Source organism: Cyprinus carpio, chromosome A16 (genome assembly GCF_018340385.1).
Source record: "Cyprinus carpio isolate SPL01 chromosome A16, ASM1834038v1, whole genome shotgun sequence".
In the NCBI taxonomy this organism is placed as follows: domain Eukaryota; kingdom Metazoa; phylum Chordata; class Actinopteri; order Cypriniformes; family Cyprinidae; genus Cyprinus; species Cyprinus carpio.
Genome location: NC_056587.1, coordinates 21,108,463 through 21,134,474, shown reverse-complemented (window position 1 = coordinate 21,134,474; position 26,012 = coordinate 21,108,463). Strand labels below are relative to the sequence as shown.

The window sequence follows — 26,012 nt, the reverse complement described above, 5'->3', positions numbered from 1 at the left end:
AAGTTAATCCGAATTGTTCTTATTTTTAAATGATTTATTATTAAAATTATTTATTAATTATTATTATAATTTTAATTAATATATTATTATATTACTATAGTATATATACTACATACTATATTATTAACAATCCAAATAGAGTGTTTTGTTTGGATTGTTTTTATTTTTAAATTATTTATTGTTAAAATGATTTATTATCATGTATTATTAATTTTATTATCAATATAATTTATTATTACATTTTTTTATTAATATTAATATTTATATATTAATTTTAATTAATTACTGTGTGCATAATATATAATCATTACATTAAATATAGATATTAAATTAATTATTATATGGATTATTAACAATAATAAATAAAATGTATAAAGTGTGTAAGTGTATAGTGTATAATAAATAAAATAAATAAATAATACAAATAAAGTGTTTTATATATTGTTTTTATTATTATATGATTTATTAATAAATTACATTAAATTATTATTATAATACATTATATGTGTATATAACAAAATACTTATGTGTATATAATTATTTAATTAAATATAAAAAATAAATGTATTATTATGATTAATTATTTCATCAACTCATGAACCCCAGTTTGGGAAACCTCTGGATTTCCCTTATATACATTTTTAACCTAAAGTTTAATGTATCTTGTTTGATTTCTTAATTTCACTAGTCACTTGTTCAGCCATGTTCAGGTGTTCGGCCTTGAAGCTTCCTACTTAAACCACAAACAGCACAACATGTAAAATGTCACAGAATCAGATCTGTTTTCTTTAATGAGCACATTCCCTCAATGTTTTAGTGGAAGAAATGCAACTAGAAAATGTCAACGTCATTTTCTTCCACCAAATGATGTGTGGATGTAAATACGTCTCAAGGCTGGAGAGGCATGATGGCTTTTCGCGACTTTACAATCATTAAAAACACGATGAATTGTGCAGCTGTTCTATCTGCAGAGAACACTTCATATATGTGGGATTAAAATATCCTTGTTATTATGTAGTTCGGGCCTAGAGACCTCTGTAAACCAGTGTTTAAAAAAGCTATTTTATTTGATTCAAGTTAATTGCAATATAAAAGTTGACTTTTAAACTGAACTATTAAACCATAAAGTCGGACTGAAAGCAGCATTTTTATTTGGCTAGTTGACCCTGATGACCCAAATCTAAATTACTCATGCATTTGAATGAAGTTGATAAAATGCATTCGACCAAATATTCTGAATTAAATGTTATGAACATTAAAAGGTAAAAGCTTTTGAACATTATTGGATAATTTTACGCTCATGCAATATTATTCCCAATGGCGGCTTGCAAGACAAATAAAGATGATATCAAAGGATGTGAAAAATACAGATAAACCCACAACCCTGCACTTTGAGGAAGAGATAAAAAAAGAAAGGGGAAAAATAAAACAGCATGGGTTGTGAAAATAATTTGAAATTGTCTTTCGAAGAATCACTTGCTAAAATAATATTCCAAATGGTAGAGCAATACAGAAAAACAGCAGATGAAGTGTCATTATCGGATGTCAAAATACTTTCTCACAACTATAAATCAGTCATCGGTAGATTGGTGTCTAGAAGAAGAAAACATTGTGATGCTTTTAAAAAGCTGATGAACTTTCTGACATCAGTCTTTTTTGTTGCTGCTAATGGCGTGTAAATTACGCATCACATTTAAAGCAATAGTTATATAGAAATAGTTTCATTTGTTCCAAACCTGAAAGACTTTCTCTCTTCAGACACAAAATGACAGGTTTAGCAGAATCGCACACACATTTGCACACAAATGAAAATCAATGAAGGTGATGGGGCTTCAAATGACAAAAAAGAAAAAAGAAAAAAACAACAACATAAAAGATGATTTATCTGTGCATAATGCCTTAAAGATTTGTCTGTTCCTGACATAAAGCTATCATAGAACTATCAAAAGACCTGAAATATAGTGCACACTGCTTTGTTTTAGGGCACTTGTTGGAGTGTTACAGTCTTTATTCACCGTTAGTGTAAAAATTTACAGCTACTTCAGCCTAAAAAACTTGATTTCATTTGCTGCATTAAATGTTTGAGCATTAAACAGCATTACCAGCATTAAAACAAAGTATAATTTAACTTAAAATCTACAAAGGAAAATATTCCGTCTAATGTCAAAAAACTTAACATAAACACAAGTTAAACCATTTTGTAAATTTTGTATCATTTTGTAGATGATGGCAAGATGGCGGCGTGTCCACACGCAGAGGCTTCTCTCTCTCCCGTCAGAACACTCTGAGTCGCAGTGTTTTTGTACATCTTCATCACATCTACCTGTCTTTAAGCGTGCATACAGTCGTGGGTTTCTGCTCAATGTCACGCAGCGGCAGGCTTTGTGTTTACATCAGTGATGCGTGGTTCCACGATGATGTTGTGATTAAAAATTAAATTAAATTTATGCATATAGCAGACGCTTTTATCCAAAGCGACTTACAGTGCATTCAGGCTATCAATTTTTACCTATCATGTGTTCCCGAAGAATCGAACCCCCAACCTTGCGCTTGTTAACGCAATGCTCTCCCACTTGAGCTACAGGAGCACTATAGTTACAGTGATCTGCAAACACTGCTCCCCCCTGGTGGAGTTTATGATTATTAAGTGCCGGCCGTTCTATCTGCCGAGGGAATATACAGCCATACAGCTTGTTGCTGTTTACATTCCTCCCAGCTCAAACAACAACAACAGGAGTGAGGCACTAAATGAACTGTACCAGCACATCAGTGAGCAGCAGACAGCCCACCCTGATGCTTTTCTCATCTTAGCTGGGGATTTCAACCATGCAGACTTCAAGATTGTGTTCCCAAAAATACACCAACACATTAACTTTCCAACACGAGGTAAAAACACTTTGGACTTTGTCTACACCACCTAGAGAGGAGCTTACAAGGCCCTCCCCCTCCCCCACGCCAGTGCCTCAGACCACATTACTGTCATGCTAATGCCTGCACTCATTAAAGTCACCAAACCAGTTCACAAACAAATACAAGTGTGGCCAGAATGGTCATCAGAGGCTCTTCAAGATTGTTTTGACACCACTGACTGGAATATGTTTAAGCAGGCTGCCACATACAATAACACCACAGACCTCCAAGAGTACTCCAAGACTGTCACTGCCTACATCAACAATTGTATTGATAATGTAACAGTCACAAAGACCATCACTGTCCGGGCCAACCAGAAGCAGTGGATGACAGGGGAGGTCTACAGACTCCTGAAGATGTGGAACGCTGCTTTTAGATCTGGAGATGAGGGGGGCCTGAGGACGGCTAGGGCCAACCTATCCCGTGTCATCAGACAGGCTAAGAGACAGTACTCCAGGAGGATAGCCCATCGTTTCAGCGACAGCAGAGACACTCGGAGCCTGTGGCAGGGGATACAGACCATTATGAACTACAAGCCCCCACCGCGGACCTGTGACAGCTCCATCTCCCTGCTGAAGCTGAACGCCTTCTATGTGCGCTTTGAGGAACAAAACAGCACCACTGCACAGAAGACTCCACCTCCTCCCAGTGACCAGGTGATGACGCTGACCCCAGACAGCGTGAGGAGATCCTTCAGCAGGATCAATGCACGCAAAGCTCCGGGTCCTGACAACATTCCTGGGCGTGTACTGAGAGACTGTGCAGTGGAACTCACTGATGTCTTCACAGACATTTTCAACATCTTGCTTAGTCAGGCTGTTGTTCCCACATGCTTCAAAGCTACCAGCCATCTCCATCCTGCTTCAATGACTACCGTCCAGTTGCACTTACCCCTATTCTCATGAAGTGCTTTGAACGGCTAGTCGTGCACCATATCAAGTCTGCCCTACCCCCCTCCCTGGACCCCTTCCAGTTTGCATATCACTCCAACCGTTCGATCGATGATGCCATCACCACTACCCTTCACTCAGCACTCACACATATAGACAAAAAGGACTCATACGTCAGAATGCTGTTCATAGACTTCTGTTCAGCATTCAACACAATCATCCCTCAACAGCTCATTCACAAACTGGTCCAGCTGGGGCTCAACACTTCGCTGTGCAACTGGCTGTTGGACTTTCTGACTGGTAGACCTCAGGTAGTATGGGTCGGCAGCAACCCATCCAGCACCATCACACTGAACACTGGGTCCCCCCAAGGATGTGTGCTGAGTCCCCTCCTCTTCAGTCTGCTGACCCACGACTGCACAACGTCACACAACTCCAACCTCTTTATTAAGTTTGCGGATGACACGTCTGTGGTGGGTCTCATTAGCAACAGAGATGAGACAAATTATAGGAGCGAGGTGAGCCACCTGGCTGGGTGGTGCAGTGACAACAATCTCTCTCTGAATGTGGAGAAAACGAAGGAGATTGTTGTTGACTTCAGGAGAGTGCACACTCAGCATGACCCTCTGACCATCAATGGTGCGACTGTGGAGAGGGTGAGCAGCACCAAGTTCCTGGGTGTGCACATCACAGAGGACCTCTCCTGGAGTGACAACACCGCAGCACTGGCCAAGAAATCACAACAGTGTCTCTACTTCCTCCTCAAACTGAGAAGATCCAGAGCCCCGACCCCCATAATATGCACCTTATATAGAGGCACAATCGAGAGCATCCTGACTAGCTGAATCACTGTGTGGTATGGCACCTGCAACGTGTCCTTCAACGCATAGTGAGAGCAACTGAGAAGATCGTTGGTGTCTCCCTCCCCTCTTTCCAGGACATTAACAGAACCCGTCTCACTTGTAAAGCCCTCTGCATCGCAGGTGATCCCACTCACCCGTCACACAGCTTCTTCAGTCTGCTGCCATCAGGGAGGAGAATGTGGAGTCTCCAGGCTAGGACCAGCAGACTGAAGGACAGCTTCATTCATCAAGCTGTCAGGAAGCTGATCTTCCTACCGACCTTGCCCCCCCCCACCTCTTTTTCCACATGCACCACTGAACTCTGAACCTCAGTCCCCCCCGGCTACCACTACACACTGGGACCTGCACCAGACACTTTGTGCAGCATTGGTCTGCTCACTACCTCATTCAGCAGTTAACTGACCTCACTGTTCAAGTACCTCTTCTGTCAGTTTAAATAAAGAACTGCTCTCTGAGATTTTTGACACTTTGACACTGAATAAGCTCTCTTTACTACAATCATTATATCTGCACTGTTCACTTCACTGGTTTGCACTTTATCTGCCATGTGCCTTGTGCTGCTTTACTTATCTTTATTTTTACATGACCTATTTGTATATTTGTATAGTTGTACTTTATATTTTATCTGTTGTTAATGTTCTACTGTTAGTGTTATCTGTATGCACCAAGGGTCTGAGAGTAACGCAATTTAAATTCTCTGTATGTATGTACTTTACAAGTGGAAGAATTGACAATAAAGCAGACTTGACTTGACTTGAAGTTTATAAATAATTTCCCACAAAATCTGTTTAGATGTAGTGAAACCCCCACAGATGTAACAGAAAATATTGCAATGTTTGTATTTTTTTTTTTCTGTCGCTGGCCAGAGTTCAAACCATGAAATCGGGATTAGGCATAAAATAATGACAAACATGTGAAAATGGGCTGATCATTGAACAAATAGTTATAATCTTGCTTAGCGTTTAAAGGATGATACAAAATATGTGCATTTTTGCTTTTGACAGCAATCTTTTTTAAAATGTTCATTTATGTATACTTATTTTTTATTTATTTGTATTTATATATATTGTTTTATGGTGCTAAACTTTCTACCTGATTTTATGTATTCTCAGGTTAGGTAAAGCAAGTCAAATCTGTCCTGTCTCATAAGCATTCAGATTTTCATACTTACAAAATAGATCATAGAACACTTCTCCGTGGTCTGTTCTGCTCAAATTTAGAAGTAAGAGTCTTTTGGCAGGCGAGCTTCTTAGTTATAGTTAAGTATAAGTTTATTGTATATAGGTTGCATATTTTACAAACAAAATACTAATATAAAAAAACAGAAATAAAAACAAAGATATATAATTTGCAAGCTCGGTTGTTTAGAGGCATCAATGGCAAGAAGCTGTTCCACCGAAGCAGCATCTGATTTCCTTACTGCGCTTCAGTCCCTCATAGACAGCAGGTGGATTCCAATGTCTTGTGACATCATGAGGTCTGGAAATTCCCTAAGAAGCTCCCTATAAGAAGACTTCCATTTTCGCATTTTTCTCCTTCAGGACTTTCTTCTTTGAAGCCTCCTGCTCTGCGTCTGCAACACAGCATTCGATGATAACATCCCTTTTGTTCATTTTTCTTTAGCAAAGCTCTTACTAATACATGTTTCATTTCTAGCTATATTTCTAGCTATACTTTTATATATACTATAAATATTTGCTCAATAAATGCTTTAAAACAATTACAATATAATGTGTGGTGTCTTTCTTAATAAACCACTTTCCAATAAAACTATTTCAATATAACGTGTGGTGTCTTTCTTAAACCATTTTTTTTTTAATTAATTTTTTTTATATGTGTTTGGTTTAGATAGGTAGGTATTTCATATAAAGAAAAAGTCAAACTTGCAATAGGACAATTGCATATTTCCCTCAACTATATATATATATATAGTTGAGGGAAACTATATATTAGTATTTCGCACACAAACTCAGAGTTAAACTGTGTCAGAACAAATTCATCTTGATAATGTCAGTTTTACTGGTAGTCCACTCTATAAAGAATGTTTGTGTATAATATGTCACAGTTTACTTTATTTTGCTACCCTCACTTACATAAATGAACTATAATGTCCTGCACCCACTAGTAAAAAAATATTATTATATAAAAAATTATATCTGGTGCCTGAATAATTTTTGGTTTGACTGTGTGTTTTTTTTTGTGTGTGTATATTTTTTGTTTTTATTTTTTTTTTTTGTATATATATTTATTTATTTATTATTTTATTTTATTTTTTGTATATATTATAGATAGATAGATAGATAGATAGATAGATAGATAGATAGACAGACAGATAGATATTATCATCGGTTTGATGTGAGATATGCATCTTGGGTTCTGGAGGAAACTACAGCAGCGTCATATCGATGCCACAGACTTTAAAATAACCAGAAACAGCAACACATCAAAGAAAGACAAGTAAACACAGCAACTCACAGCAGCGTTATTTTAAAAACAAAATTTGCATTTATTTTTCTCCTTCCATTTAAATTCTTGACTTTTTTTCACCTTCTTGTGAATTAAAAAGATTTACACACACCTAAAAACAAAAGACAGGGAGAACTGTAAAACAAATGACGTTCAAAGAAACATTACATCACAGCACAGAATGCGTCGTTGTGGAAGACAACACTCTGTTATTTTCTGCTGTTCTTTAGTTGCATCATTGATTTCTCAAAGACAATTAAAAGGGGGATAAAATCCATTTGTCTGAAACAGAATCACAACCCATCATGCCTGCCGTAAGAAGGCTGGAGAATGTACAGACATACACACACTCATACACACACACACAAACAAACAAACGGCTATATTACAGAGATACTGAGGTGGAGGTCTGGAGGACGTGAGCACCACGGGATGCTCAGATCGGGATGATTTGGCTTGAAAGGCCTGTAAGTCAGGGGTGTCAAACTCAGTTCCTGGAGGACTGGAGTCCTGCAGAATTTAGATTCAACCCAATTAAACACACCTGATCCAACTAATCAAGTCCTCCAGGCTTATTTGAAAACTACATGGTTTGCATGTTGAAACAGGGTTGGAACTAAACTCTGCAGTGCTCCGGCCCTCCAGGAACAGAGTTTGACACCCCTGCCCTAAGCCCTTCAGGAACCAGCCGAAAGTGACACTGGCTGATCGTGGGTTTTTACCCACTGACGTCACGTTCTGCGCCAAAACAGCATGTGCTCTTGACATTCACAGAGTCTCGGAATAAAGCTCTTATTGAAATGCACCGTGGTGGGTCGATCACCTGCTGCTTTCGGAGGAACTGGTTCTGTTATGTCTTCTTAATGCCTGTGTGCTGTTCTGACAACTTAATTAGTCCTAATAATGCACATTAGTAATTAGTGAATTCTTATTTAAACGTGCAAATGATTGACATAAAACCATCTGTTTCTCACAATCCCTCAGATGGAATTACAATGAAGCCAGGACAACATCTATCTATCTATCTATCTATCTATCTATCTATCTATCTATCTATCTATCTATCTATCTATCTATCTATCTATCTATCTATCTATCTATCTATCTATCTATCTATCTATCTATCTATCTATCTATCTATCTATCTATCTATCATGCATCATATATTGTCATGCATAAACAAACTAATAAGGTGCTAATACAGGTAACTAATACAGGTGCTCCTGTAGCTCAAGTGGTAGAGCATTTCGTTAACAAGCGCAAGGTTGGGGGTTCGATTCCCCGGGAACACATGATAGGTAAAAATTGATAGCCTGAATGCACTGTAAGTCGCTTTGGATAAAAGCGTCTGCTAAATGCATAAAATTTAATTTAATTTTTTTAATAAACTTAATGTGATGCATATATGTCATTCATACAAAGACAAAACTGGACAGATTTCTGCACAAAAAAAGGCATAATTTATTCTGCAGTGTTATTATAGTATCATTTAGATACTAGTTAATCATAATAAAATACATAAATAATAAGAATAATAATTTTGGTTAAAGTTTTAGTCATTTTGTTATGTGTTTTGCCATGTGTTTAGATATTTTTGTTATTTTTTATTTCAGTTTTAGTTTACTAAAATTTAAACTAGATGAAATGGATTGTAAACAATTTATTTGATTTCAGTTAAGATTTAACAAAAATGACTTTTAATGCATTGTGTTTTAGTTTAAATACAAAAAGGCATAATTTTGTTAACTATTTGCATCTATTGAATTGAATTTAAATAATCATATATTCAAAATGCATTTATTCCAATTGTTTCGAATTGTGTTTATTGTGAAAATAATTACATTTAATCGGTTAAAATGTGTAAACATTATAGCTGTCGAACCAGCAATATTCAATTAATTAAAATGTACGAGACACATTCAGTTTATTACAGAAATATGACCTGTTGCATTTCTCTATGACTGACAAATTTGTATCACATTAAATGAATTACTTTGTTTAACTTGTGTAATCCAAATGCATGTAAATTTTATTTTGCAATTCAAATACATAAATCTTAAATTTAAAATATTTTTTGAGTGTATGTTTAGCCTGTTCTTTGCTTCTCTAAAAACTGAATTATAATAGCTAGACTTCAAAATGCATAAAATCACATAAAAAGCTAAAAAAAAAATGGCAAGAAGCAACACAACGGCCCAAGAAATCATACTGACACGTGCAAACAGACAGATACGCCGTCTTCAAAATGCAACGTCTATGATGCAAGATGCAACACAATGACATTAGCAAAAACAATGTCCTCTGTGGTCATTTCTCTCTTTCATGGTGGGGCAATATTGTTGAGAAATTTAAGTAAACTGTTGATGTTTAGCCAAGTATCTGAATGACACCAAACCTTCACTTGCGCACGTCTTTGTCTATGTTTGTTTCTGGCCTGAAGCTCCAGAATTGGTTATGAGAACATAACCAATGTGACATTAGTGATACACAGTACCGATAACAAGCTTATATTCTCACAGTTTATATCATTTTCATACAATTTATCTGACTACTAATAGTTGGACTATCTATCATTCTACCATCTACATCTACATGCAAACCGTCTTGATATTTTGTCTCCAGATACACAGTATCAATAGACACTGACATTCAGTTATTTATGTAACACAGGCTAATGCAATACAAACAAAAACACATGCAATCTGAAAGCAACTGCATAAACTGGCCTAAAGTGTCTGGTTCCCACATTATCAGGCTAGTTTTAGAGAGGTTATGGGAACTTGTCAGCTGCTCAGGTTGGTAAGCCACCTGGCCGACCAGCTTGGTCAGGATGGTATAACAAAAAAAAAAAATAAAAAATAAAAAAAATTAAAAAAAACAATGCCCTTATAGTTTCAAGAGAACTACTTGTGCAGTTTGTTTGTGAATTCAATAGATATATGAGGTACATAAAACTACTAAATGCAAGTTGAGTGATTTAGCAATGCCATCTAGTGGCTAACTGGATAAAGTAGCTTTACTGTCTCAACTTTTCCTGTTAATTAACACTATGATGAATGACAATTAGTTAACATTTTGCAGTACTGCCATCTAATCTGGAATAAATCCACTTTTAGATCAGCAGACATGAGAATGATTTTTTACTCTTCAGTCACTGAGTTTTGTATGAAAGTACCTCCAAAGTCAAAGTAAACTGCAAACAAAAGCACCATAACATCTTGTGCAATGATCTAGAACAAACTTGAAGGAGTTATAGAGATAATCAAGCAAATATTTGAAGATTAACTGTTAAACTACTTTCTTCCATCTCGGTTTAATATGCACAGACAACTACAACTAAGTCATTTGTAAACAGATGTGAGGAACGTGTTTAGGAACTGGACAGAAAATGCATTTGCAAGCAGGGCTTGTTGGGCCGAGTTTTATTTAAGTTTGTGATTTAATTAAAATATTTTTTTACAGCTAGTTTCCAAGTTTTTATGTGCCTTGATACCGTCCTACTTTGACTGCTTGTGTAGAGCATTTTCCAGCTTTCAGACACAGCCAAGGTCTTAATCCTAGAAGCTTGTTTCCATCACCTGATAAATTATTATTATTATTATTATTTTTTTACCGTTTTGAATTTGACAGAAAAAAGTCAGAAATTCTTAAAAGAAAAGAAAAGTCTGAATTCTGAGATATAAGCTCACAATTTTGAGGAAAAAAAGAACTGTGAGATAAAAAGTCAAAAATAACTTTTTTTTATTCCATGGTGGAAAAAATACATTTTGATGTTTACACTTAGAACTGCAAGATAATAATAATTCGAAAAAAATAAAATAAAAAAAATAATAAAAACTCGCAATTCTAAGAAAAAAAAGAATTGTGAAATAAAAATAGCAATACTGAGAAGAGAAGTCTGAAATGTGAGATATAAATCAGAATACTGAAAAAAATTCAGAATGACGAGATATAAACTTGAAATTTTGAGATGTAAACTCAGAATTAAAAAAAATATATATATCCAAATGGCAAGATATAAACTCAGAATTGCGCAATTCTAAGAAAAAAGGATATAAACTCACAAATACCTTTGATTTGTCAATCTGTGGCAAAGAAAAAAAAAAGAACTGAGACGTAAATATAGAATTGCAAGATATAAAAAAAATTATGAGATCTTACCTTGCAAATCTGAAAAAAAAAAAAATAGAATTTTGAGAAAATTTGAAAATAAGATTTTTTTATTTAAAATCTGTATGACAAACATAAGGAACAGAACTGAGATGTAAACTCAGAATTCTGAGAAAAAAGTCAGAATTCATGTTTTATTTTGCAAAAGTCAGAACTGTGAGATAAAAAGTTAAAATTACTTAATTACTTATTTTTATTATCTCATGGTGGAAACAGGCAAAAGCCCAGTCTGACCCGACCTGCTCACATTCGTCCTCAAAGCCAGACCTCTATCTCAGTCCCCTCTGAAGATCAGCGCGGGAATCACGAGGGGAAATGATCCCGACACCAGCAGAGCTCCATCACGATAATCACACATCCATAGAAACTCCACCCAAAACAGACATTTACATGCGTTATACCCACACAGAGAACTGCAACAACATTTCATACTTTTTTTTTTTTTTTTACTGATATTTGAGGGGAATACATGTACACAGAGATGATCGGTGGACCTCGAGGGCGATGCTAACATGAGTATGCCAGGAGAAGCTGGAAGCGAACAAAAGCGACTAACAGCAGGATAATAAGTTTAATAGACGAGAAAAATCTGAAAAATTTCTTTTGTGCTTGAAATCAAACCTACATACAGTGACGGAAAAAGTATTTAGACACTTAAAAGCCACTTATCTTAATGTCAAAGTATTAGATTTCTCACTTTTCTAAGCCAATTTTGCAAGGTGAGGATTTTTTTAAGCAGATGAATAATGTGTACTGCTGTATATATAATATATAAATATAAAAACTTTTTTATTTCTCATTTTTAAAATATTTAACTTCATGTACTAATATAACTAAAACTAAAATAAAAAGAAAAAAATGACAGAAACAACAAAATTATTAAAACTTTAAAATTAAAACGAAAACTGAAAAATTAAAATGAAAAATATAAAAATAAAAACTAATTTAAAATATTAACAACAATCAATAAAATCAAAGATTAACTGACTTTTGACAACCAGAAAGTGTTCAAATATTTTTTAATCTTCATTTCTAACTCTATATCTATAGTTTTATCCTTTGCAATCTAACAAGCTTCATTTCAGAAATGATTTGAAGATTGTTTGCATTAAAAAAAGTGTTTGTAATTTCTTAAAAACAAATGGTACAATGCTTGATATTTTCTGATATATTTTTTAATTTTTATTTTTAAATGTAATTTAATTGTTTTATTATTTCTCTTTTTGTGTCCACTGTGTAGTTATGCTAAGCAGTATGCAATATCTTCTATCAGTGCACAGCGAACGAAATGCACTCAGTCTTCAGCATTCATTAATAACAGCATAGTGGCCGTCAGACTTTAAATTAGACTTTAAATAGGTTTTGGTTTTTTTCCGGGGTTATTGCTGGCTGGAATGCAATAATGAAGCACATATTCAGGGAGAACATCATCATATTATAGTATATACAGCATTAACATTGCAAACTGAACGGTCAGTGCTCATGCAGGGTCATTGTGAACGGTTGCATAAAGCAGCGCAGCGGCCGCAGCGCGTTCAGTCGCGCACCGCTGCTTTACGTCAAAGCCTCTTCGCCGTGTGCTCTTAAGTGGCGTTTAATTAGCCTGTAGTGGATCGGACTCCACATCGAGCTCGAGACTCAAAGGCACAGCTGTCCTTGAGGAGGATTCTGTCAGCGCCTGGACTGAGCTTGATTTATGAGCTCTGCCGCTCACCAGATGGTGGACAGAGAGAATATGACGGTCCGCTTGCTGAGCAAGTTGCAGTCGCTGGCTAATCACATCTTTATCTCCTGCTAATCTGATTCTGAACGAAAAAAAAGAGGCGGCGCACAGAATCTAGTAGCCTACTGCGTTCCATTCAGCTCGGACTGTTGGATTTTCAAACTTACCACTTGGAAAATTGCAATTGAATGAAACATCAATTCAGATGTGCATTTTGGAAATTTGTGCAGAAATTCAAACGGAGATGTAGAGGATATGTTCCAACAACTTAATTCATTGCCATGTTGTACGAATTTGTTGCCTAGTTTAGAATAAATTAATTAAACAATGGAATGAATTAGTACGGCATGGCCACGATTCTCTAAAACGAGAGAACAGATTAGTACACCGTGACCACGATTTCCTAAATGACTAGAACTAGGGAACAAAGAAGTACCGTGTGAACACGATTTACTAAAACAACTAAAATGTGGGAATGAATTAGTACAACGTAGCCACGATTTACGAGAGAACGAATTAGTACAAGGGGGCCGTGATTACTAAAACTTGATTTACCTAAAAAAATTATTCTTAATTCATGGCCACGATATATGTATTTTTTTCTGCCTGCCATGTGCAGGGCTCTGTACAAAATGTTTAGCAAATATGCATAAAACATGCTGAATGGTCCTGTTTGTTATCTGCACACCTACAGAACAAATGCTAGCATTGCATAGCATAGCAATTTGGTTGCGAGAAGACTGTTGACAAAAAAAAAAAAAAAAAAAAAAAAAAAAACTGTAAATTGCCATTTTGTTACATTGTATGTCATTTTCCAAGCATAATGCATGCATTTTTGCAGGAAGTTGGTGATATCACATAGGAATACATCCGACAATCATCTCTGAATGGAACTCAGCATTGCACCAACATGTTGACTCAGTTTTGGTTATGTTATCGATGCAGACATGAGCATTACATCATTACTGCAGAATATATCATACATTACAGTCATCAACAGCATGGGAAAAAAATACAGTACACATTTGAAATTATATTAGGACGCCTACACGCTAGTTTACAATGTAAATGCACTGAGTTCAATGCAGATGGTGCATGACAAATACAAAGGACAAATGCAATGGTTTGGAAAAGCGATGCTGCACTTTGAACTGTATATTAGTCCAATTTTCACATACTCAAAATGGATCTGTCTAGCATGTAAGCGTCCTCACATTTCACTGATTGCTCTCTTTTACGGATGAGTCGACTTGGTCAAATTACTTCCACTTTAAAAAAGTTAATCATGGTAAAACAGAGCACGGTACTTCAAAAAGGTTTTTTTTTTTTTTTGTTTTTGTTGTTTTTTTGGCTGTTTGATGAATTCAGTGATTTTTAGTACAAAATATTTTCACACACGGCTTGTGATCAGCTGTGACGTTTTTTTTTCTCACATGGAATTACTATCATATTTATTCAAATACTTATTAACAATATCATCATCGTCATCATCATCATCATTATAATCATTATTAACACCAAAAAAGTAATAGCAGATAACCTTGCAGATTAAAATGTACACAGTGCAGGGGGGTAAAACGGGGTTGGTGCAGGAAGTGAGGTCACAAGAGGGACATTTCTAACCGGTACATGCTATCCACAAGCAACAAGAAGTCAATGAACCATTTCAGGTCAGAAGATTTCAGAAACTTCTGCTGCCTTCAAGTCTTTGTGGAAAGTTCCTACTTATGAGTTGCAATGTTGCATTCAAATAATTCTGAAAAGTTGCACTCTTACTTATGAGTTATGAATTTAAATAGTTCTGAAAAGTTGCACTCTTGAGTTGCAATGTTGCATTTAATTAATTCTGAAAAGCTGCACTCTTCTGAGTTGCAATGATGAATTTAAATAGTTCTGAAAAGTTGCACGTTTGAGTTGCAATGATGCATTTAAATAATTCTGAAGAGATGCACTCTTCTGAGTTGCAATGATGGATTTAAATAATTCTGAAATGTTGCACTTGTTAAGAGTTGCAATGACGCATTTAAATAATTCTGAAAAGCTGCACTCTTATGAGCTGCAATTATGCATTTAAATGATTCTGAAAAGTTGCCTTCTTATGAGTTGCAATGATGCATTCAAATACTTCTGAAAAGTTGCACTCTTATGAGTTGCAATGATGCATTCAAATACTTCTGAAAAGTTGCACTCCTCAATTTTCTAAATATTTGCATGTTGCAAAATGCACTTTAGCGGATGAATGACGTCTACAGCTTTATTAACTAACATTTGACAACCAAAAAGTGTCCAAATACTTTGATTTCCAACACTACATCTATTTTTTATACTTTGCAATGAGTTTGGAAATTACTTTAAAGCATTTCTCTTTAACTTCCCATCAAACACAAGAAAACAACACTAAATGTGTACAAACTAAATATCTTACAATCAAAACCAATGATTCTTGGCTAATAATGACATTTCAGTTGTAAATCTCATAAATATGATCATTCCCTCATGACTTAAAGGCAGCAATATCCTCCTAGCCGAAAGACTGAAACAGAGAGGCTGATGGGAAATGTAGTTTTTGCCGCTGGAATGAGGGGCCTCTACTGCATATATATTTACATTGAGTGGACCAACGATCTGAGTGATGGACAGACTGAGGACAATATGAGGGCTGGATGCGGGTCAGGAGTTTGCTTTGAGTCGAGAGCCCAAACGAATGCAAACAAGGGGCCGAGCTGACACGACCCTCTTTGCTAGAAAGAAAACGTGGTTTGACATCATTCATAGTAGCTATGCATGTCAAAATGCACCACTGTTCAGCTCAGATCTCTGTCAGGATCTAAGGATCAATGGCCGACAGGCCCGCTGATGAACTGCCACAAACAGCTTCAAGAGGGTCACCGGAACATCGCAAACGTCATCATCGACACGTCACTTTACAACCAGCATGTCCAGCACGCACACCAAGAGACACCCAACTGGCATTACACTTGTTGTTTACATCATTTGCATCACATATCAGGTTTGGACGAAAAAAAGTTAACCATCATTGGCGACGGGAGGGAGAAGTGAAGCGATGATATGCGACCGGGCGTGAATGGGAATAGGAAGGAATGACTGAGTGATGTAGCAATGGCTCCTGGATTAATGCATAATTTCATTTTGTTCACAGTGATAGGTTCATATTTAAAGACTCCTTCCAAAGCGGGAAAGTTTTAGACCTTCATCAGAACAGAGATGGAGAGGCAGAACCACAGACCGACTCCTGATAAACCGCCGTTCAGAGATGCCGCTCCACCGTACACAGCCCCGGGCCCTGTAAGAGCAGAGATAAGCAGACGTGAACAGGGTGAATGAGAGAGAGAAAGCTGGTCAACATGGAAACCTTGTGCCACTGTGCTGCATGAAAAGACAATATGAAATCATAATAGACTATTCATTTTATAAATTAGTGCATTTACTGATTGCACTGGTGTTTTTCATCTTTAACATTTAACTTTTAAACTTTCATTAATTATTAATCAATATTATTTATTGTAATAATATTTTTAATATTATATATATATATACACACACACACACACACACACACACACACACACACACACACACACACACACACACACACACACACACACACACACACACACACATTTTCTCCACTAGAGCAACTGTCCAGTTTGGCTGATGTAATTTTATTTATTTATTTTTCAATGAATTTTGTGTAAGAAAATAAGTAAGAACACGTATCCTATAAAAAATAACAAAATATTAAATTAAATTAATTCTATTTTTTGTTAATAAAAATAGCTTTTTAAATGACTGATTTGTATTACAATTATTTATAATGAAATGAAAAACTCACATAAAAAAATAATAAAACGCAAGAATATTCATAAAAAATCATAAAAATGAATTTAAAATAATTTATTGTATTTTACACAAAAAGTAGCTAGAATAAACAGTAAGGTTGTTTATATGGTATATTTCGGATTATTTTAGTTGTTTAATATTCAACTTAAAATCGTCATTTCATGACAAATCAAATTTTCATTGACCTTTTGAAACTAAAATAACTTGTAGTGTTTGTGAAAACACTCTGCAGTCTTAAAAACTCAAAACTTCATCCCAAGTGAAAAAAAAATAACATAAATATTGTGGCAAGCTAATGTTGGAAGGAGGAACTCCCAACTAAAGGAGCAGGCCCTGGCTAGGAAAATTCATCAGTCATGAGTAGTTCCACCTGCTCACCCTGCAGACATGGAACCACCCACAGCTGTAGCTGATGATGGCCTAATGGAGGTCATCATAAAGATAGGATCTCTGCTTCAGTCTGGGGTTGGTGGCCCCCTGATGAGATGCTGAAACTCTGGAGGGTGTAAAGAACAGACCAACTGAAGAGTAACATGAGATAACCAGCTAAAGAACCAAGAAAGCGAATCTTGTCACATCTTACTAAACAACCTGCCTTTCTTCTGCTCGGTCTTCCCTTTTTAAGGTGGCCCATTGGTTAAACGGTTGAAGGGAACAAGATTCCACTGATACCCCAGAAGGGAAAAAAATAAGTTCCAGTTTAAATCCCCCCATCCACAACCTTGATGCATCTCCAAGCCTATTCGAGGTTAGGGTCTTGTAGCTGAGCTGTGCCAAATTGCCCTGGCCAATCCCTTTCCATCACTTTTGCTTGGAGGAAGTCTGAGAAGTCTTCTCTGTTTAAGGGATTTCCAGCTTCATTTTCAGAAGGGACATTTACTACACCGCTTTCTGGGATCACTGACTCACTTTCTGACTGCTGGTTTGAAGGTGCTGCAAAAGCCCAGAAGGACTGAGATGTCTCGGAGCTTTGCTTTACTTGGCTGAAGAGGGGTTTTCAGGGGTTTAGAGGGCAGTGGGGTTGGTCCCAGTGCAAATTCAGGCCATACTGGGGTAACCATACTTACTGAGTCTGAGAAAGAACCAAAGTTCCAGTTTAAATTTCCTTTTGACCCTCATATTTTCTTGGTTAAATAAAAATATAAGTATATTTAGTTTTGTTAACTCTGCATCTGCCTCCCTTGTGTTTTGTGGCCACTTCAACCTCACATCGCCCTAGGACATCACATTTGGTGGAGAATACGGGCACATAAGTCAGCGCTTAAGCGACCACAGAACTAGACCCAGAGAAGGACAGAATGGAAACTGCCATTAATGCTTTGCTGACCAGTCATGCCAAACAGAGGGAGGAGCTATATGGAGGCAGTTACAACAATGTGTCATGTCATGCCCAAAACCAGAGCCACAGATGTTGATATTGAAGCTTAACAGGAGGTATTTGAGAGAATTGCAGTCAGAGAAAATGGCCTGAAGACTGGGGTACCTTGTTAGCACCTTTTTTTTTGACATGGGAATCTCAAAGAGCCTGTCAAGCCTGCCTGCTAAAGATACAGCTGATTATATGAAGTTAAAGAAGGCCATCTTGGCCCACTATGGGCATAGCCTCCTCGCTCATGCCCAATGGTTCCATTCATGGACTTTTGATCTGACCCAGCCAGTGAGACCTCAGAAAGTCACCCTGAACTGACTGACAAAGGCCTGGCTCACTACAGGGGAAGGCCCCCATTGGTGGAAAGAATTGTGCTAGACTGTTGCATCTGCTCCCTGCCAGCTGAGTCAAAGCGCTGTTCTGTGCAAACCAGCCCTGCAGATGTCGAGACTCTGACATCTATTGGAAATCTATCAGGTGACGGTTGAGGTAGTGAATTGTCAGGATCTATTGCAGATGGGCCATCCCAGTACCAGAGGAGAAAGAGGCGGGGGGCCACAGAAGAACCAGGTCAACTCTCAGTTGGCAAGGTCAGTAAGACCAGCCCAGGCCCCAAGCCAAAACCCACAAAAGTGTTACTCCTGTGGACAGGAAGGCCACCTGCCCAAGCAAAGAAGAATCCATGCCCTCAGTAGACTCAGGTAATAAGGCATGTCACTATGGGATGACCTGTTGGGCAACCCAGGGGACAACAGTCCCCCATATTCCAGTAAGAGTGGCCAACCAAGACACAGAAGCCCTACTAGACTCAGTAAGTATGGTTACCCCAGTATGGCCCGAATTTGCACTGGGACCAACCCCCCCTGGCCTCTAGATCCCCGAAAACCCCTCTTCAGCCAAGTAAAGCGAAGCTCCAAGACATCTCAGTCCTTCTGGGCTTTTGAGCACCTTCAAACCAGCAGTCAGGAAGTAAGTCAGTGATCCCAGAAAGCGGTGTAGTATATGTCCCTTCTGAAAATGAAGCAGGAAATCCCTTAAACAGAGAAGACTTCTCAGACTTCCTCCTAGCAAAAGTGATGGAAAGGGATTGGCCAGGACAATTTGGGACAATTTGGCACAAGACCCTAACCGCGAATAGGCTTGGAGAAGCATCAAGGTTGTGGATGGGGGGATTTAAACTGGAACTTAGTTTTTTCTTTTTTGGGTTATGGGTTGTATGTTGTTTCTTTTTTCTTTTTTATGTTTGGGCAACGTTCAAAATTGGAAGGGGGAGCAGAAGAAAGGCCGGTCGTTAAGTAAGATGTGACAAGATTCACATTCTTTGTTCTTTAGCTGGTTATTTCTTGTTACTCTTCAGCTAGTCTGTTCTCCAGGCCATCCAGAGTTTCAGCATCTTGTCCTGGGGCACCAACCCCAGACTGATGCAGAGATCCTAGCTTTATGATGACCACCATTAGGCCATCATTGGCTACAGCTGTGGGTGGTTCCATGTCTGTAGGGTGAGCAGGTGGAACTACTCATGACTGATTACTTTTCCTAGCCGGGCCTCCTCCTGTGGTCGGGGGGTTCCTCCTTCCGACATTGGCTTGCTACAATATCTACAAAATAGCTTATTTGGAAATCTGACAATTTGGCAGTCAGCATTTTCACATTAACAATCAATCCATTGTTCAGAGGACGAGGAACTAGGTAGATACCATTACTCCTAAAAAGCAGAAGATAATGATCATGAAAAAAAATAAATGAAAGAAATTTTAGGAAAAATTTACTGCACATATGTTTGGAACGACATGAGAGTGAATAAATAATAGCAGGATTTCAGTTTCCAGGTGAAGTATCCAAAGACAGACAGCGGTGGGACAGATGTTTATTCTCCTAAGGATGAAGATAAAGGTTGCAGCATGTTTGATGGAAAAGTGCGAGTCAAGGCCAGATGACGGCGTGGCAGCAACATGAACAAGAGAAGATGTATGGAAGTGAAAGCAGGTCACTCATCATGGGTAAACTCACAGAGATAATGGGAGACCAAATGAGATGGCGGAGGGAGAGATGGAGGACACGCTTACAATGGTAATGCGTGAGGGGAGGAAATGGCAGGAACAGAGCAGGAATCACTCACTGCAGACTGAAATGTGAAGAATGGAGGGAGAGAAGCCACTGATGACTTCCTGGGTTAACAGGACACAACGGAGTGGGAACAAACAAGAGGAGAGACTCACTCCAACATAATGGGCCGGAGAACAGACAAGAAGGGAGGAACCGAAATGATGCAAGAAACTGCAGAATTTCAGACAGACAGAACAAAGACAGATGAGATGATGTTATATGCCACTTGTACAAACGCCTTGCTGTTTATTACTAATGAGCTATAAAAGCATTATGTAAGTGATAATGTACAGCAAGCCACAAACAATTACACGGCTCTCTAGAATACTTCATTCTGATCAGTAAATCACAGCATTCTGCAGACAAATTTATTTATTTATTTTTTAATGACACTAAACTACTGTATAATTGGTCTCCTGGCCAAACCTTTTTCTCCCTATATGTGCTAGTAGCAATCTTATTTATTTGCGTCATTAATAATAAATATTTACAATATTTAAATATTTTTAAATAAATAGATACACAAATATTCATATGTATTTATACAAATATAAACAGTTATTTATAAATATATTAATAAAATAATTTAGAATTTTTTTTAAAATATTTATCAGACTTGTTTGTCACCAATCATATATATGTACTATATTTAAATATTTATTTTAATAAATGCATAATATTTTTTTTTTTATAAAAATGATTTATAAATATTTGTTTATAAAATATTAATAACATTATAACTATTTATAAATATTTAAGTCTAAGTTCGTCATTTGTCACAAAGGCACTAAAATGTTTATTTAAAAAAAGATTTAAATAAATGCTAAATAACTAAATAAAAATAAATACATTATTAAATATTTAATATTTAATAAATAAAAATAAATTGTTTATAAATAAAAATATTTAAGTCTGTGCAACATTTGACACAAAGGTTTGTGTCATCAATTATAAACATTTAATATATTTAAATAAATAAATACTTAAAATATATCTAAAATAAATAAATAAAATAAATGTATATTTATAAAACATTACTGATACATATTTGTTTTTAAATTATGATTTAATAATAATATAATAATAATAATACAAAATTAAAATAAATAAATTAAATAATTATTCTTGAATATTTATTAAAATTAATTTAGCTTTGCAATGTTATTTTTGTGCATACAAATCTAATTATTTTAATATTTTTTTTGTCTTAATTATAAAATAAGAAAAATATATGCAAATAAATAAAATATAAAAAGATTGAGAGATTTTAATCTCAGTGAGTTTTTCTTTCCTGGTTAAATAAAGGTTAAATAAAATAAGCAAATAAATAAATGATGAAAAAAAAAAATTCTGTATTTTACTTTTTTTGCAGTAAACAATTTTAGAGCATAATTTTGATAAATATGAGATATGTAAAATATTGGCAAAGGGCTGAAAAATACTGAGCTTTATATATTTTTTCACTATAGGGCTCTATCACACAGCCCTAGTTTTGAAAGAACAGTAGAGGTTTGAGAGTTTTGTTCATTGATTTATGCCAAAATAAGAAGCATCTGCACAATACTGGAAAACTGGAACAAACAAAGATGAAAGCATCACATCTGCACAAACTCTGAGTTGTGCAGCACTACATGCTCAATCACTCAATGTTTGGCTCCTTCCCATAAATCCTGGCTTTGCTGTGACCTGTTCCTCCTCCTCTCTGGGTTTTGCTTTCTAAGATCTCTGCATTGAGCGCTCCAGCAGAAACTTTTCCACCGAGAGCTCTGCCGCCCGCTCAGTTAGACCGGCCCAGAACACGGTCAGACTCTGAAGTTATGCTGTTACGTACAGTATTTGACTTTGTGCTGCTTCTTTTGTTTTTGTGCTTAACAGAACCTTCATAGGTTGTGTTTAGGGTCAGAAAGAGAGTGCCAGTTCTCAAGAGGAACTGAAACATAATTTATTACCAGAGACTATAAATTTAGACATTTAAAGGCCTTTTTCAATAGGAAATGCATCAACAGAATAGAAATATACACTTAAATATTTTATTACAGCAATTATGCAACTTACTGGCTGACTAACTGAATTCTGCATATGTAAAATTAAGCATTGTTTTCCTGGGAGATTTGTTTGATTGGAAACATTTTTTTTTCTTTATTTTATTACCCATATGGAAATGTAATGTATGATATAGATTGTCCTATATCAAGAGTGATATTTTCATATATATTACCTTTAGGTGATTTATATAATTTTCACATTTTCACATATGTACACATTCTCTGGGTAGATTTTTTTATATGTTTTTAATTTATGTGATTTATAATTTGTAATATTTGTATATGTCCATGTGTTAAAAATATTTATATGATGTTTTTTTTTTTTTTATAATATGTAGCAACCATATATGTCAAAAATATATTTTATTTAGAGTATATATGCAACTTTATTATGTTTTATTTATGTACAAAGATCTGTATGTTTATATGTTTTGTAATATTAAAAAAATCATGTCTATCTTTTATACAGTATTTACTTATATAATATATCAACATGTATTGATTAGCTGGTTTTAGGATGGGTATCATGTACATGATACACACACACACACACACACACACACACACACACACACACACACACACACACACACACACACACACACACACACACACACACACACACACACACACACACATATATACATTTCAGAAATTATAAATCATTGTTTATAAATATTTATAAACATTTAAGTTTATGTATGCCATTTGCCACAAATTAGTACAGGAAAAATCTTATATAGGTAAATAAATACTATTATTATAAATATACTATTAATAATATAAAAATAAATTTTGCTATGTATGGTTATTTTTGTGCATACAAGTCTCATTCTTTTTAAATTATAAAAATAACATAAAAATAAATATGATTGAATAATATATAAAATATAAAATGCAAATGAAAATTTAAAATAAAAATAAAGACAAATGATATATGGAAATTTAATTTACATATGCATATAGCATACTGTGCAAATTTACCAACCTCATAAATTAGATGGAAGAAAGTAATGAGGTATAAGTACACAACACAATGTCTGAATGGAAATACTAACGCTGATCATTTCTGCAATGATTGCAGTGGCAGAACTGACATACACGCCAAGCTAATTGGTTGTTTGTGTTGTGTTTGGCTAATTTGCCTATAGATATACAGTACAATTTGAAAACATTTTATCATGAAGTATGTAATCAGGATCTAGGACCAGGATCTAATTGCTACAGAAAATGAGTAAACCACGGTGGTAAATTAGCCTCAGCAAAGAAAGAGGCTTAAATGAATGAAACATTAACTAGCAGTTGTTTCATATGTTCATTTGCCAACCAGCAGCAGTTTCCCCTTCCTCTTTCTCTACAACAAAAACAGAAACCCACCTTGGGCTGGTTTAAATAGCTTTCTTTTTCTCTTTCTTTCTTTCTTTCTTTCTTTCTTTCTTCCTTTCCTTTTCTTTCCTTTCCCTTCTCTTTCTTTCTTTCTTTCCTTTTCTTTCTTTTCTTTTTCTTTTCTTTCTTTTTCTCTTTTCTTTTCTTTCCTCTTTCCTTTTCTTTCCTTTTCTTTTCTTTCGTTTATTTTCTTTCTTTCTTTTCTTCTTTTCCTTTTCTTTTTCTCTTTCTTTTCTCTTCTTTCTTCATTCTTTTCTTTTCCCTTCTTCTTTTCTTCTTTCTTTTTTCTTACCCTTCGTTCTTCTTTCTTTCCCTCTTCCTTTCTTGTCTTCCTTTCTTTCTTTTCCTTCATCTTCTTCATTTCTTTTTCTTTTTTTTTTCCTTTTTTTCTGCTTTTTTCTCTTCTTTTTCTCTCCTTTCTTCTTCTTTTCTTTTTTTCTTCTTTTCTTTTTCTTTCTTTTCTTTTTCTTCGTCTTTCTTTTTTTCTCCTTTTTTCCCTTTTTTTTTCCTTTTCTCTTTCTTTCTTTCTTTCTTTCTTTCTTTCTTTCTTTCTTTCTTTCTTTCTTTCTTTCTGCTAATTTCAGCAACATTTCTTATTTTATTGTAGTTAAACTTGATGTTCTAAAATAAATAAAACTGAAATAAAATGTAATATGCACACAAAAACTAAAAATGACAAAAACAAAATTATTAAAAATATTGTAGTTTCCTTCTGCTTTTCAAACCTTTCTTTAAAATTTAAATTTGCTTTAAACTAAAATTAATTAAAATGAAAACTAACTATATTATATTAATAATATATATATATATATATATATATATATATATATATATATATATATATATATATATATATATATTAAAATCTTCAAAATACAAAAATAATATAAATACAGTATATTAATAACAGAATAGAATATATTATTAATAATAATAATAATTTTAATAAAAAGTATAACAGTATCTCAATGATACTAAAATAACACTGGGGTGAAACATACAAAACCAGTCAAGAATATGATATTTTATATAGTCATATTTCACCCCCAAGATCGAAATAACAATTTTTTTTTGCATTATGACACATTTTATTACAATAAGGGCACATTTACACACAAATTGCCAATTTCATAATGCTATCATTACTGTTATATGAAGTCATAATAATAATAATATTAATATTATTTAGGTGTTCGTGGTACTAAAATCTAATCTGTTCTAAAATTTATGCTTATTTAAACAGAAAAATCTTTGTACCATTGAGAATAATGGGAGTTATAAAGAAGACTCAAGAGAAAAGCATTACAGTAATGAGAACTTTCGGGGGAAAACATGCTTAACTGTCATGAAAATAATGCATATGCAGAAAAAAATCTTAACAGGCTTTATTTGTTTTATGCAAAATATAGTTTCTTATTTCTTCCTTTGGATCTTAGGATGAAAAACAAGCTGTACGATTAATGCCGCTAGCGGTAGTGCATTAAACAAATAGTCTCTCTGTCTATACAAAAATAATATAATAATATATATTATTTAGAAAACACAAGTGAAAAATCTCTAGTACAAGGAAATCTGTAGTGCTGATGTGATTTATTATCGTGTCCCTGGATTTTCTAAAATCCCTGAGGTTATCCTTCAATAAAGCAGAGCTATAAGAGATGAACTATTTTCAGACATTTTACAGCCAGACAATGGAAGCTTTCATTTTCCACAGCAGAACATGTTTTATAGGAATCCTCTGTTTCAAAAGATTTGCTAGCAAAAGTTTAATTCAGTTAACAAACAATTTTGGGCGCAACAAACTTTAACAAACTGTTATGCAGCCTTCAAGTTGTGTTAGAGTGATCGTAATTCATTTTAAATTGTGAACGTTCGCTACAGTGCATATTTTGTGTACTGAGGAATAGCTTTTCCCATAATTTTCCATCCCAGCTAACAGAGAACATTCTCAGAACTCTGGCGAATGTTCTGGAAAAGTTCTCTCAAAGTTATGAACAAATGATCTTCTTGTAACATTAATAGAACATTCGTTCAAAGTTGTCTGGGTTTTGATAACAAAACTGTAATTGTGACATTGTTAATGTAATGTGTTTTTTTTCTAAAACATTTTAGTTGGATATTTTTTCAACATTATGGCTACTTGTTCAGAGAACATTCAAAGGTAACGTTCCCTTAAAGGTTTCTCAAACATTCGTATAACCCAGAATGCGAATGTTTGAGAAA

General features: G+C 35.1%; 1 protein-coding gene across 1 annotated transcript in view; it reads right to left on the bottom strand.

The window, feature by feature from the left end:
* Positions 1-13,774: 13,774 nt before the first annotated feature.
* LOC109077976 (igLON family member 5-like) overlaps positions 13,775-26,012 on the bottom strand; it is a 165,326-nt gene continuing 153,088 nt past the window's right edge. The window contains exon 9 of the mRNA XM_042773238.1: positions 13,775-16,326. Within this exon, the coding sequence (XP_042629172.1) occupies positions 16,226-16,326 (101 nt within the window). The 3' untranslated portion in view covers positions 13,775-16,225. The remainder of the gene's footprint in view (positions 16,327-26,012) is intronic.